The sequence below is a fragment of the Moschus berezovskii genome, chromosome 24, assembly GCF_049115385.1.
Source record: "Moschus berezovskii isolate FMDL1 chromosome 24, NW_MosBer_1.0, whole genome shotgun sequence".
Taxonomy (NCBI): domain Eukaryota; kingdom Metazoa; phylum Chordata; class Mammalia; order Artiodactyla; family Moschidae; genus Moschus; species Moschus berezovskii.
In genome coordinates, this window is record NC_142483.1 from 6303146 (window position 1) to 6318331 (window position 15186).

General features: G+C 57.3%; 1 protein-coding gene across 5 annotated transcripts in view; it reads left to right on the forward strand.

The window, feature by feature from the left end:
* Nucleotides 1–15186, forward strand: part of ATP2B2 (ATPase plasma membrane Ca2+ transporting 2) — a 195298-nt gene that overhangs the window by 174260 nt on the left and 5852 nt on the right. For 3 of the 5 annotated variants that reach the window (XM_055413597.2, XM_055413596.2, XM_055413599.2), the window contains 4 exons: nucleotides 1986–2199; nucleotides 4056–4267; nucleotides 4409–4516; nucleotides 6681–6863. In XM_055413597.2, the coding sequence (XP_055269572.1) occupies nucleotides 1986–2199; nucleotides 4056–4267; nucleotides 4409–4516; nucleotides 6681–6863 (717 nt within the window). Of the gene's footprint in view, nucleotides 1–1985; nucleotides 2200–4055; nucleotides 4268–4408; nucleotides 4517–6680; nucleotides 6864–8606; nucleotides 8779–12823; nucleotides 12879–15186 lie in introns of all 5 variants that reach the window. The other 2 variants (XM_055413600.2, XM_088831529.1) reach the window with 2 other exon arrangements.

Sequence of the window (15186 nt, forward strand, 5' to 3'; positions counted from 1 at the left end):
GAAGAAGGAGCTGGAGAAGGAGGAGTCAGAGGGAAGGGTGCCCAGAGAGGGGTCAGGGTGCAGTCAGATTCCTCGAGGTTCAGTGAGACGAGCCTGGAAAATTATGCCTCAATCTGTGACAAGAAAGGTGCTGCTGCCCTTGGGGAAAGGCATTTTGGGGGGTGTGGGGGTGTGAGGATAGGGTGGGGTCTACACATCTTCAGGCAGCATAGACCACATGATGGGACTGTGCACAGAACTGTGTAAATATGTGAACCTGATCTCAGTCAGGAAGACACGTGGAAGGATCCACCCCAGCATGTGGATGGCAGGAGTCATCCATATGGTGAATGTGGATCTCACCCATAAGTGCTGAGATCCTTGATGAGGTTTGGCTTCCTCTAGGTCCGTCTAGTCAAGGCTATGGTTTTTCCCGTGGTCGTGTATGGATGTGAGAGTTGGACTGTGAAGAAAGCTGATCGCTGAAGAATTGATGCTTTTGAACTGTGGTGTTGGAGAAGACTCTTGAGAGTCCCTTGTACCTCAAGGAGATCCAACCAGTCCATTCTAAAGGAGATCAATCCTGGGTGTTCATTGGAAGGACTGATGCTAAAGCTGAAACTCCAATACTTTGGCCACCTCATGCGACGAGTTGACTCACTGGAAGAGACTCTGATGCTAGGAAAGGTTGGGGGTGGGAGGAGACAGGGACGACAGAGAATGAGATGGCTGGATGGCATCACCGACTCTGTGGACATGAGTTTTGAGTGAACTCCGGGAGTTGGTGATGGACAGGGAGGCCTGGTGTGCTGTGATTCATGGGGTCGCAGAGAGTCGGACACGACTGAGCGACTGAACTGAATTGAACTGAACTGATTCCTTACTTGCCCAAAATTTCTACCCGGAAAACATTTTTGTGTGTGTGTGGAGTCATTAAGACATACAGTACTTGCTTCAAGTAAAGGTAAAAGGTGAAGACAAATTGGGTGGTGGGTCCGTCTAGTCAAGGCTGTGGTTTTTCCAGTGGTCATGTTTGGATGTGAGAGTTGGACTGTGAAGAAAGCTGATCACCGAAGAATTGATGTTTTTGAACTGTGGTGTTGGAGAAGACTCTTGAGAGTCCCTTGGACTGCGAGGAGATCCAACCAGTCCATTCTAAAGGAGATCAGTCCTGGATGTTCATTGGAAGGGCTGATGCTAAAGCTGAAACTCCAATACTTTGGCCATTTCATGCGACGAGTTGACTCACTGGAAAAGACTCTGATGCTGGGAGGGATTGCGGGCAGGAGAAGACGGGGACGACAGAGAATGAGATGGCTGGATGGCATCACCAACTCGATGGACATGAGTTTGAGTGAACTCCGGGAGTTGGTGATGGACAGGGAGGCCTGGTGTGCTGTGATTCATGGGGTCTCAGAGAGTCGGACATGACTGAGCGACTGAACTGAGCTGAAAGAGAAATTGGATGGTAGTGAAAAGGGGACAGGGTGCCAGGCATTGTTTGTGAGACAGGAGCGGCCCGAGTCATTGATTCATTGATGGTTGAGGGGAAAGAGGCAGCAGGAAGCAGGGGAGCTGGGGTCTGTGTGGATGATGCTTGTGGGGCTCTTGACCTGAGCCTGGAAGAGAGACATGGCCAATGGAGGCTGGAGGGGAGGAGTGAAGATGGCAGGGGTGTGGCTATATTTACAAAGCACAGAGTGTGGAAGTGGTGGCCATGATGCCTGGGGCTTGATTTTCTCCCTGGGGGAGAAGACAGCGCCAAGGTGGATAGGGCTGGGTGATTCTCCACATCAGGCCTCGCAAACCTACTCAGCATCCACTCTGGAACCCTGGGGTGGGCCAGCTGGCCAAGGGAGACACACTGGCAGAGCTGGCCTCAAGGGGAGCTGCTTACACCCTGGCGATGAGCCCCACACCAGGCACATCAGGGCAGTGGGTGGCCAACCTCCCATGATAAATATCTGGGAGATATTTATCACTACCCTCTCACCCACGGTCCCCAGGACTCCCCCCTGAAGGCCGTGCAGATGCTCTGGGTGAACCTCATCATGGACACGTTCGCCTCCCTGGCGCTGGCCACTGAGCCACCCACCGAGACCCTGCTCCTGAGGAAGCCATATGGCCGCAACAAGCCCCTCATCTCTCGGACCATGATGAAGAACATCCTGGGCCATGCCGTCTACCAGCTTACCCTCATCTTCACCCTGCTCTTCGTCGGTGAGTCCCCTGCCTTGCCCACCCAGGACTCCAGGGCCCAGACCCAGCCGCTCTGGACTCCCAGTCGCCCGCCTGTTTGCTGAGGAGGTAATGGAGGCCCAGAGAGGTGAAGTTAGTGGCTTGGGTCACACAGCGAATCTTGCGTAGAGCCAGGCCCTGGGCCAGGTCTGGCAACCCCAAAGCTCAGGCTTTTTCCACTGATGACAGGTCTGGACACTGTGTACACACAGTGCAAGGCGGAGCTTCATGCCAGCCCCCCCGCCAGGAGCCCAAGACACGAGGGGCAGTGACCGGCCCGTGCTCTCGTCACTCCCACACTTGACCCTTGCCCCATAGAAGGCTCCTCACCAAGGAAAAGAGCCATATACCTGCCTACAAGCCAGCTGTCCCCACACTTTTCTTGGGCACCTGTACCACCACCCCCATGACAATGAGCCACCAGGGACAGAGCGGGGTGGTGACTTGCCCAAGGACATTCAGCCAGCCTAAGGGGGCGCCTGAGCTGACAAGAGACCTGGCTGGAACTCAGACTGGCCTGGCTTCCAGGGTGCTTCCAAGGTGATGCAGGCAAAGTCGACCCCTGGCACCTGGAGGTGCCCAGAGGCAGGCAGATGGTGGCCCAGGGTCACCCCACAAATTGGGGCCAGGGGGATTCCCCAGATCCCTGAGCTGGGCTTTCAACGCCAGCGAGCCTGGATGGGATTGGGGCGTGAGCCCATTTCTCAAAGGGCAGTTCTTGTTTGTTGTGCTGGCAGGATAGTTGTAAAGATGATCGTGAGAAGCCTTAGAGGATGTTCAGGAACGCAGAGCTAAGAGAGACTTGCAGAGAAAACTGTCAGTTGGGGAAGAAAGGAAGAGAAGGCCCCTGGTTTACTCGCTGGATTCCCGGCCTAAGCATCTGCTCTGGGTGCTTCTGGATTCAGCTAGACTCTCACCGTCAGAAAACCCCACAAGCCCACCCAGCACCAGCTTGTGCAGCTTTGCAAAAGGACACAGGATGACTTCAGGCATGCCATGGGTGGTGTCCGCAGAGCAGCCCGGAGCCGTGTTGCCCCCACCACGTGACAGCCCCCATGGTGTCATTCTTTGAGCCCCCTCAAAGAATGAGGCCACCTGGGTGGGTCTGGAGCCAGCCTGGCCTGGAAGGCTCAGCATCCATATAGGAACTGATCTCTCTTGTAACAGCCCCTTGAGCTCCCAGAGGTCTCTGCAAGGACATACTCAGTTACAGGCAGCCACACGTTTGGGGGAACCCAAAGCTACAGCTTCCATGGTGGCTCAGACAGTAAAGAATCTGCCTGCAATGCAGGAGATCTGGGTTCAATCCCTGGGTCAAGAAGATACCCTGGAGAAGGGAATGGCTACACTCTCCAGTATTCTTGCCTGGAGAACTCCAAGGACGGAGGAGCCTGGCAGGTTACAGTCCATGGGGTCTCAGAGAGTCAGACACGCCTGAGCGACTGAGAAACAACACAAGTACAGAAAGCCAAGGCCTCCCGCCAGATGTTCCGAGGTCACTCCCTGTCCTCCCAGTCCAGATGAGTTTGCCAACCAGGGGCTGCTTCTTATAAGCCCTGTTGCCTGGAAGCACAGCTGGCCTCCCGCCTTTATCAGATTTCCTCAAAAAACTGGAAGAAAGTTTACCCAAGGCACTTGGCCCCTAAAGCAGAAAGGGTACTCTTACCCCTTCACTTTCACCCCATGGCGCAGGCCCTCCTAGCCCCCCAGTGTCCAGAGAGTGCCTCCCGCATCTGGGTGACCCTCCTGGCTGCTCAGAAGAGGCCCCACACACAGGGCCAGGCGTCCCCCCCAGTCCCGACCCTCAGCCCGGCTCCCGCCCTCTCTCAACTTGGCAGGCGAGAAGATGTTCCAGATCGACAGCGGGAGGAACGCACCCCTGCACTCGCCGCCCTCCGAGCACTACACCATCATCTTCAACACCTTCGTCATGATGCAGCTCTTCAACGAGATCAATGCCCGCAAGATCCACGGCGAGCGCAACGTCTTCGACGGCATCTTCCGGAACCCCATCTTCTGCACCATCGTGCTGGGCACCTTTGCCATCCAGGTACCAGGCCCCCATGCTGGCCTGGCTGGCAGGGGGGCAGCAGCGGGCAGCCAGAGCCCCTCGGCAATGCCCTGGGAGTCCAGACCTCTGAGCTGGCCCCTGATGGCCTTCCTGTCTCTCTCTCCTCCCTTTTGTCTCCAGATAGTGATCGTGCAGTTTGGGGGGAAGCCATTCAGCTGCTCCCCACTGCAGCTGGACCAGTGGATGTGGTGCATATTCATTGGGTTAGGAGAGCTTGTCTGGGGCCAGGTGAGTGCTGGGGGTGGGTGGTGCAGGAGGGGCCTCTCAGTAGGGACGCTCCGGAGAGAGCACTGGCTGGGGGAGTCCAGGATCCTCACCCGTAGGTCCTGGCTCCTGCAAGGACTAGCTGGGGGCTGGAGCGATGGGAGCTGACCCCAGTCTCACAGGATGGTCATGTGGGCATCGTACTATGACTTTTGCTTCCATCTGTTTACCGCTGACGGAGAGGGCGATGGCGAGCCACTCCAGTGCTCTTGCCTGGAGAATCCCGTGGACGGAGGAGCCTGGTGGGCTGCAGTCCCTGGGGTCGCTAAGGGTCAGACACGACTGAGCGACTTCACTTTCACTTTTCACTTTCACACATTGGAGAAGGAAATGGCAACCCACTCCAGTGTTCTTGCCTGGAGAATCCCATGGACGGGGGAGCCTGGTGGGCTTCCGTCTATGGGGTCGCACAGAGTCGGACACGACTGAAGTGACGTAGCAGCAGCATATACCGCTGAGGGGCTTCCCAGGTGGTGCTCGTGATAAAGAACACACCTGCCGATGCAGATAGATGCCAGAGACAAGGGTTCAGTCCCTGGGTCGGGAAGATCTCCTGGAGGAGGGCATGGCAACCCATTCTAGTATTCTTGCCTGGAGAATCCCATGGACAGAGAAACCTGGCCGGTGGGCTGCATACCAGCCACGGGGTCTCAAAGAGTCAGACACGACTGAAGCAGCTGAGCACACACGCATGCACACATATACCACCGATCCTGTTATTTGATATTTTCTTTTAAACCTGTCTGGATTTTTAACTGAAATTTATTTCAAAAGGCAACTTATATTACTAATATGATTGGAAAACAAGTATTATTTGTCATAAACAGAAGCTGACCAAAAAAAAAAAAAAGAGTAACAAGACCAATGTTATTAAACTCTAACTAGATGTCATGGCCAGCCAAGACTCAGAGCCTGAGGCAGCTAGTTGTAAAGGGTGTCCCAACCCCTGTGACACCCAGCAGAAGCTCCTGCAGAGAGCTCCGAGAGAATGTAAGAGGGATGACCTCTGCTGCATCGTGGTGCTGTGTCTGAAGCCATCCGTGACCCTCTGAGGCTCTGGGGAGCCCTGGGCTGGATCCTCTCCAGAATGTCCCCTCACCAGCCACACGCACACAGGCACCATCGCGAACTCACAGCTTGCGGCTCAGAGGACATGGTATCTGGAGCTGGATCTAGGCAGAGGGCCCCAGCAGACCTAAAACATTGGTCTTGCCTTCAAGCTGTTTCCAGGCTAAAGTGGGAAATTCCAGTGACAGAAATTAACTGGAAGGTCAAGAAGGAAATTTAGTTTCACTCAAAATAATCTTCTTTAAACTTCAGAGTGTCTTTGGAGAGTTGATGAACTAGATTTGACTTAGCAGGCCCATTCCTGGGGCACCCTTGAGCCTGGGCATCTTTGTTTCATGGGGGCCCACTCCCTCAGGGAGCCCTTGGCGTCTGGACGAGCTGGTTCCTGACCCCTAAGGATAATGCCACCTCAGACTCCCAGGGAACCCCTGAGAGTGTCCAGGCCAGCCCCTCTCTGTCCCTAGAGGAGACGTAAGGGGCCTCTGACCCCAGCCACCCCAGTTACCCCATAGGGCCCGCCCCTCAGGCCTCAGCCCTGCGGACAAGCCCTTTGGAGGAAGAGTAAGAACGAAGAGCCAGCCCCCCCACCCCCCGTATTGCCTCCCCTTCCAGGAGGGCAGACATTCCAAGAGTCTCCCAGCATTGACTGCCCTCAGGCACCTAAGCTCTGAGCCCCTGTTGCCCAGGGGGCACCCCAGGGACTTCAGGAGGAATAAGCCAGTGACTTAGACACACCATCTCCAACTCTGAGAACTGCCCCCCAGCTTTCCAGAAGGGAAAGCTAGAGCTCAGAGAGGTTACATGACTTGCCCAAGGTCGCGTGACCAGTGAAGTCAGGGGTAGTCAAAGTCACGTGTGTGTCCAACTCCCAAGATCTCCCACCATGTCCCGCTGACTCTAGATGAGAGAGGGAATTAGAAAGAAATCTAACGATTGGGTTGGGGAAGGGGGGAGGTGAGTTAAGGAGCAAGTTGAGGGTAACCAGGTGAGTGAGTGACAGGAGCCGGCCCCCTTGGCTGATGCTGACACCGACGGCTGGCCCACCGCCCGCCCCCCGCAGGTCATCGCCACCATCCCGACCAGCAGGCTCAAGTTCCTCAAGGAGGCAGGCAGGCTCACGCAGAAGGAGGAGATCCCCGAGGAGGAGCTCAATGAGGACGTGGAGGAGATAGACCACGCCGAGCGCGAGCTGCGGCGGGGCCAGATCCTGTGGTTCCGAGGTCTGAACCGGATCCAGACCCAGGTACCCGCGGCTCCTGGGGCCGGGTGGGCGGTGACGGAGCTGAGGAGTGGGTCCAGACCCCACCCTCCGATCAGCATCGGGCGCACCCAGGTTCCCCGCGTGCACTCTCCCTGGCTGTGCGAGGGAGTGTCCTACCTCCCCGTCCACCGGGCAAGGGGGTCACACCGGGGCCACGCCCACAGTGGACTTTGAGAGGAGGGGTCCCCCTACAGTGGGGGAGGGGTGATACTGAGGGCCGAGGTGAGTGGGGGCTCCCCCACCGCTGTTGGGGGGCGGTGGATCAGGGCTGCCGGGTGGCCACCAGGATGGCGGCTTGAGGCCAGGGTGGGCCCCAGATTCTCCCTGCCAGGGGCTCAACCCTGAGGCCCGGCTCTTCCGCACATGCACACACAGCTTCCTCCTGGGGTGGGGTGGGGGGGCTTCAGGCACTCCCCCAGCCTCCACTGGGGCGTTGAGTCAGTTTGGGGGAACAAAGTTCGGTTTTAAAACACGCTGCAAGGACACAGACGCAGAGCACTGGTGCGGGACGTGTGTCCAGCCAAGAGCAGATTTCTCCCCCAGAACAGAGCCTGCCACCAGGTGACACACGCCAAGAAGGTGCGGCCCCCACACCCTCACAGGGTCACTCTCCCTGGGTCAGCGTTGCAGTTCCCAGGGTGCTTTCACAGCCCTGCGTGGCGAAGAGCAAAGGGACCAAGAGACCAAGAGTGGAGCAGTCTCCCGGCCAGCTGGCCTGGGAAGGTCATGGCGCCCCACCCCCACCCCTGCACCCTCTGGGAAGCATGTCAGGGGCCTCCAACCTTGGGCCCGCAGTCCCGCGTGGCCGACCCCTGCATTCCCACCCATTCGCAACACAAACAGATCAGCTGGGCTGCCTTACCCTGCACAGGGCGCTGTCCCAAACATCTCATGGGCCTTTCCAGCCCCCCACCTAGCTTTAGGGGAAACTGACGCTTGGGAGACAGCCCTTTGTGAGCGCTGGGTGCAGGGAGCAGCTTGCAGACCCAGAACCTTCCGATGGCCAGCATTGCGGGCTCTGGAACTAGCCCTCCTGGTGGCGCCCGGCCCCCCACTGCCCACAAGGGCTGGCAGCTGTCACTCAGAGCCCTGGTGCTGACACCCAGCCCGGCCGCCAAACCCTTCAGGAGGACTGCAAGGACTGTATAGTTTCTTGAGTGGGCATCAGTCCCGTCCAGCCTAACTCTTACGGACCACTAGGTGGGTCAGTGCTTTGTCCCTCACAGCTTAGCCCTGCCAGGTAGGTTAGTGGCATTGCTCCTTCTGAAGGACAAGAAACTGCCTCCGGGCAGTGACCTGTCCAAGGTCCCCTAGCTCGTAGGTGACAGAGCAGGTATCTGGGCCAAGGTCAGCCCATCCCGGAGTTCCCTCCTCAGCACTCCGGCTCCATGCCTGGTCCCAGGGGCTGAGCACCCCCTCTGCCTGCAAACCCCACATTTGACATCCCCCCTAGCCCCGCCCCCAGCCCACCGGCCCCCAGGCCGCTAAAGCGGTGCTGCTGCAGGGCCCTGTGTCTCCCTGCTCTCCCCGGGCCCCGGGAGGCCCAGGTGCCCGACTGAGCAGATGTCTCGCAGAGCCTTGGACGTGTCTGGTACTGTCGTCTTGGTGTAAGTGGCGTGTCGTCTTGCCGTGGCTGCGGCTGTCCTTGTGGCGTGGCACCTGTCAGTCGTGAAGCTGTCGTGTCCGTTCTCTTCGCAACTTGTCTCGTTCTCTCCTCCGTTGCAGATTGAAGTAGTCAATACTTTCAAGAGCGGGGCCTCCTTTCAGGGGGCCCTGCGGAGACAGTCCTCCGTCACCAGCCAGAGCCAGGACGTAGCCAGTCTCTCTAGCCCTAGTCGCGTGTCGTTGTCCAATGCTCTTTCCTCTCCGACCAGCCTTCCTCCTGCTGCAGCTGGGCGTGAGTGTGACCCCCTTACCGCCTCGGGAGCCGCCGCTGCCAGCGCCGCGGGGGGCAGGCGGGCAGGGGCCGGGGGGCAGCCAGCCGCTCTGGTCAGGCCCAGGGAGCTGAGGGGCCCCAGCCGTTGAGGAGGAGGGTCCCAGACAATCAGCTGACCACAGCTAGGCACGGGGTGGCAGTCCCTTGGCGGGTCAGGGGCGTCTGGAGTCAGGGTCGGGGTTACAGACCAGGCCGTCATGGGGTCAGGAGGGTCACGAGTGGTCAGAAAGTCTGGGTCAGTCAAAGGAGCACCTCAGGGAGGTTTCAGTGATCGAATGGTCACAGTCCCCCACAGGGTCACAGAGGCCAAGTGGGGGTGCAGTCAGCTGGGGGGTATGAGGCATCCCAATCAATGTAGGGTCAGCAAAATCCTGGCTTATGAGGGTCGGAGTTGGCCAGGAGCTCACAGTCTTGCAGTCGAAGTCAGGCCGAGGGTCACTGTGGGTCAGGGGAGAAAAGGCTCTCGGGGTCACGGTCAGCCACAGCGAGGCCCACCCAGAGGGCGCACTGCAGGTCAGGGATCAGTCGGTCAGGGGACCCGGGCCCCCATGGGGATCGCAGCCCTGTGCCCCGTCGTGCAGACCCTCCGTCCTCTCCCCCTTATATCTGACAGCCCCGAATGCCTCGTACACTCTTCTCCCTGCAGAAGGGCTTGGAGCACAGTGAAGGCCTGAGCCCTCCCTGGAAGGGACAAGGCTCCTGACCCCATTCCACTTGACCTCAGTAGAGAACGGCGGGGGTCTCACTCGGGCTGGCTGCCGGCAGGCTTGTGGACCTGGTCTGACCCTCAGCTTCCTCCTTCCTCATCAAAGGGGCAGCCTGGGACTCTGAGCCCCTCCGTTAGCTTCCTCCCACGAGCTCACCTCCTCATACCACGGCTTCCACCCAAGGTCACTCATCTCTGGCCTTGTCTAGCTCTTTCTGAATCCCCCAGTGGCCTCGGGCCCCAGAGGGCATGAGAAGATTCTGTTTACCACCTGCCTGCCTGGCTCCCCTGGTCTCTAGTCAGCCCCTCCCAAACCACGGGGGAGCTGCAGTCTGGTCCTCTTGGGTTGTGTGCTCACTGCCAACCCTCGGGCTTCTTTCACGAGACTCCAGGCCTCATCTCTTGTCGTTTATGAGGGGCCTCTATCCTTTTCTAAGCACAGAACACCCAAAACACACATCCTCTGCCCCCGGGCAAGAGAGGACCGCGTGCTGGGTGGGCACGATGCTGTCTGAGCCGTCAGGCAGGAGGCGCAAGTCACGGGGCACTGTTGGTGGTGTGTCCCACAAACCCTTCCGTGGGTGCAGTCCCGCCAGGTACGCGAGATGACAGGAGGCATGCAGAAACGAGGCAAAACCCTGTACTGGTTCATCAGCACGAAAATACAGTGATGGGGAAACCAGAGGAGCCAAGGTGAAATGGGGCCGTTTGAGCAGATGGTGCCTGAGCCTCGTTTCCAGGAGGCCTTGTCACCGGAAGTCAATGCCAGGCTCTCTCTGGGTAGGAGGCACTTTGATCCCACCCTCTTCTCCCTTCACACCAGAGAGGCCCCGCCTCAGCGGGAGGCCCGCATCCATTGGCCCTACTCCCGCATCAGCCAAGCCATGGCCTTGCTCAGCGGTGCCTCCTACCTCCAAGCGTGGAGACCAGAAGTGCTCGGGGCTGGACAGCCAGTGGGGAAGAGTGCCTTCCTCTCCATTCCCACGTCCCTCCGGCCGGCCTGACTGCCAGGGGGTGGCCGCCAGGTCCAGTCTTTTGTCCTCCCTGGTTCTGTCTCTTTCTTGAAGCGTGGCGCCCTGCTCGTCCTGGCCAGCATGGAGCTCACAGCGCTCCTGGCCACCCTGCAGCCTCTCCCTTGTTTGGCTTTGCATCTTAGCTCTCACGGTCTCCAGGAAAGAGCACAGTCGTCTCAAATCCTTGCTTCTGTTCTTTATAAAACCACTCAGTAAGGCCAATTCTGGGCCAATTGGTTCTCAACACTCTTCCTTCAGAGAAATGCCCATCTCCACCTGCCCTTCACTCCCTTTCTCTAAAGCAGCTTCCTTTCAGGCCAGGTTGATCCCTTTACCCCCATGAGGTGACCCAGCTTTGGAACAGCGTTTGAGAAGGAGCCTACAGGTCTTGCCCATGACCTGTCATTTTCTCAGAAGACCCTAAGGGGGCTACTCAAGCATGACTCTCGCACCCGAGCACCATCCTGCATCTCTCCAGGCATCACAGCTCCTTAGGGGTCTTGCATTCCTACCTGTGATTGCAGAATAGAGCCTGTGACTCTGGGTCCCTGCTGGGACCTTTTCTTGGGCATCAGGTCTCCAAAAAGAGCCTGGCCATCCCCCTGCATGAGGGTATTTGTCCCAAAAGGGATCAAAGCCTTTGTGGTCTCAACACACAGATTTGGGTCAACACAGTCTTGACGTGAACTCTAAATATATACCCCTTAGTTTCTCCTTTGCTTGAACAGTTTCTATAGCCTTGTCCCCTACTCTGGTCTCCAGGGACTTCAGGAGCCCTCTGGGTACCAGGCAGGTCCCTCCAGAAGCCCAGAGGCTTTCTTGGCACAGGGTGTGAAGCAGGTGGCCAGGAGGCAGGGCCTTACATTGGGTGGATGGAGAGATGGGCTACCCCTACCTCCTCCGAGCAGGATCTTCCGCCCAGGATTCTGGGTAAAGGAGGGTGCCTGCTTTGTCAAAAAAACACCTGGGCTTTCTGTACCTTTGTTGCTGTTCAGTCACTCTCATGTCCGACTCTCTGCGACCCCATGGGCTGCAGTACCCCAGGCCTCCCTGTCCTTCACCATCTCCCAGAGTTTGCTCAGACTCATGTCCATTGAGTCAATGATGCCATCCAACTTTGGAAGGAGTCCAACCACGGTCCCCTGGGCTATCAGAAGTGACCACAGAGACCTAGGGGAGGGCTGTGTGTGTGAGGCTGACTTCTGGAACACCCCCAGGAAGTCACACGTCCCTCCCCCAGCACTGTGAGACAGAGGGGCCCCAGCAGACGGATGCCCTGCGGTGACCGGAGAGTGTGGTCAGACTGACATTCGAATGATCAGAAGGAAACTCTGGCCCGTGACCTCGCTTTCCTCTTCCGACTAATTCAAAAATGAGTTTTTCAGCCAGAAACTTAATGGCACGCCTCTAATACTTGAGCTTCACTCACCATTTTCCAAAGCACTTGCCCAATCCTCCACCCCATATGTACCTCGCAACTGAAATGCAGAGGGAGCATCTGCCAACACCCCATTTAAGTGAGCAAGTCTCTGAGGCTCAGAGAAGTGGCCTGACTTGGCCAAGATCACACAGCACATTAAGTGACAAGAGATCTGACTCCAGAGTCCCCCATTTTCCCCACCACCCACATCACTTGCTAGACAAGCCCACAGAGGTTGAATTTCCACTGTGGAACCAGTGTCCACGCCCACAGCCACAGCCAGTGGAAAGGAGCCAGTGCTCTGGAGTCCAGGGGGCCAGGGAAGCCGTTTCTCCTCTTGAGATTTCCATCAGCCTGGCAGTGACTGGGGTGGGGGGTATCCTCCCATCAGTGATCAGGCACAGAGTTAGCACTCAGCTCTAGGACCCAAGGTCAACCTCCACGGCCCCTCTCTCTTATTCCCACAAATTCCTAACCCATCTCAGGCCTTCTTCATATTTAGCAAGTTTGTAGCATGCTCCACGTTCATGAGTGAAGTTCCTGTTCCTTCAAACCAACCAGGCCCAGAGCATCGGACTCCTAACCCCAGGCCGACCACTTTCCCCATGCCTTCCCAGTCTAGAGAGGGCATGCCCCCTCGCAGCCCCCTTCAGATTCCAGGTTCTGAGGCCTGCTAGGATGAGGAGTCTGCGTCTCTTAGGCGGGGAATGGAGAGGGAAGGAAAGGAAGCCGGAGCTCTCATTAGCATCCTGGTAACTAATTTAGCGCAACCTTGGGTTGGTGAGAAAATGGCTTGCTTCTGGTTGGTGGTGGGGGGGAGCCCAGACCTCTCCACTGTCTGAATATTCCATGTGTTTGTTTCCCTAGAGGGCTAGAGAACCCTGGACACAGAGTTCAGCAAGAGAGAGTGAAATTAAAAGAGGTTGTGAGTCTTTAACCTTGAGCCTGAAATGAATGTGAACCAACCCCAGACCCTTGGCTTCCTTGAAGCCGGGTAAACATTCGAGTATGTCCGACCCACCCCAGACCGGGGCCTGTGCATTTCCTTTAGAGCACCCCGCCTCCCCGCCCCCTTGTGCTGATGAGACCAAAACACCTGAAGACCCCAGACCTTCCTCTCTTCCCCCTCACCCCACGTCCCAGGGCGGCTCACGCCAGCAAAGGCCCATCCCCAGGGCAGGCAGGGAAGGGGAGACGGAAGAGCTTTTTTCCTTCCCATGCTGTTTTCCATTTCAGCCACGAGAGATCCGCAGCGGAGACTTGAAACGGCCGTGGCGGGGTGTCCCGGAAAGTCTTGTCCCCACACAGTCTTTGTCCAGAGCAGTTCATTCTTTCTGTCGTCTCCATTCCAGGGGGAGGGGGAGGGGCCTGCATCTCATTGTGTGTCGTCCCCTCCGCGTTGTCAGTCACACGACAGGGTCCTGCCACCATCCCTCCTCCTCCACCAGGCACTCCCCGGCTGGCATCTCATTGCAGCTCAGCCTCCGAACACTCTGGGCACAGGACTGAGCAGCTATAACGGTCATTAGTGTCCCCATTATAGAGTTAGGAAGACTGAGGCCTGCAACATCTTTTTTGTTGCTTTCACTTAACCAAGGGAATAATGGCCCAGTTATCAGGAGGTCAGAATACTACATAATCTCTACAGAGCCACAGAGACAGTATCCAGGGAGAAAGATGTCTCTGAACAGCCACATGGCCATCACGGAGGGCCAGCACTAACGCATGGTGTCTGGCTGGCTCTTGCTTAGCACCCAGTGCCTCTTATTGAAAGCAGGATCCCACCAGGCAGGCTTCCCCAGAATCCCCAGCCCAACAGCACATAAGAAGGACCAGGGACAGAGGTGGTTTTGAGAAGATGAGGAAGAGTCAGAACTAGTAAGTGATGGCTGGCAGCAGAGGAGAAATATTAAAAAAAAAAAAAAAAATCAAAACTTTGGAGTCTTACACAATACCAAGAGGACTCACTGACAAATTCTCTACGTTCTCTAAATTAGAAGGCAGAGGAGCTTATGATGTGCTTTGCAAAGACTCCTCTCTGAAATAGTCGAGTAAACCGTGAGCTATGACACTTAAAACCATAAGCCACAGTCATCACGAAAATCCACTTCCATGGACAGGGCTTTCCCGCCACGCACCCCACCAACCTGGGTTTAGTGCCACAAATCCCGGGATTGCGAGGGCCTTCCCACGCCCACCCTGTCCGGTCCTCTGCCCCCCACAGGCCTGTGATGTGGGGGCAGGGAGGCCAAACTCAGCACCCCCACCTCCTCCGCTGAGGGTCGGCTCCCCCAAGGCATCAACAATGCCTGTTTCTCCCCGCCTGCTGGCTCCGCTCTGAGTGGGGGCTGGGAAGAGAGGAGGAGGCGCTTTTGTCCCTTCGGCCCTTCACTATGGCAGGCAGGGCTCCCCTCCCAGGAGTTCAGAGACGGGACGCCTCTCTTCAAAGCGAGGGTTCCGTTCCTGTGCCCCCTGTGAGGCGGGACGGGTGCAGCCAGCCTGGTGGCGTGCCTCGCCTGCGGTCAAGGCGCCAGAAGTGGCAGAGCCGGGATGCAGACTCAGGCCTTCCTGACTCCACGTCCAGTGCTCTGTCCACTGGCCCGGACGCCTCCGTGTCCATCCTCCTTCCATTCAGCAGGGAACCCAGCTTCCAACTGAGACCCAGACAATGAAAGAACTTGGCTGTTCTGTGGCTTAGTTCCAAACCCTCTTAGAATCCTATCCAGGGGCTGAGCTGGCCCCTCTGATTCTGGCCTCATTTTTTGGTTTTGTGTTTTCAAAGCACAAATAAAGAAGGGGAAAAAAAACAACAACAACGCAGGAAATCAGGGACCCCAGAGCCAACTCCAATGACTGGCCAGGGCTTTGAGTCTATACTCGAGTGTTTACCTCCCAAATGCATGAAGGAAAGAAGCGTTGGGTACAAACGACCTCCGTTCACATTGTGCAGGCTTCCAAGTGCAGCCGTGTGTCCGTCTGTGTGTGCCGTGTGGTTCCTGTCCCCCCACCGCAGCATGCTCCCGAGCCCCGAATGTCATCGGCCGCCGGCTCCTCCGCGCTTTCTGGCTGCCTCTGCTGCACCCCAGAAAGCCCTGAGCTGGCTTCGGTTTGCTTTGCTGCTTTGGTTCTATGTCCCCCTTCTCTGTTTGGCCCTCGTGTGTCCCCCGTCTCATCCCGGCTCACCCAGCCATCTCTCCTCTGTTCCTTGTGTGTGTGACGCGTTATCTGTT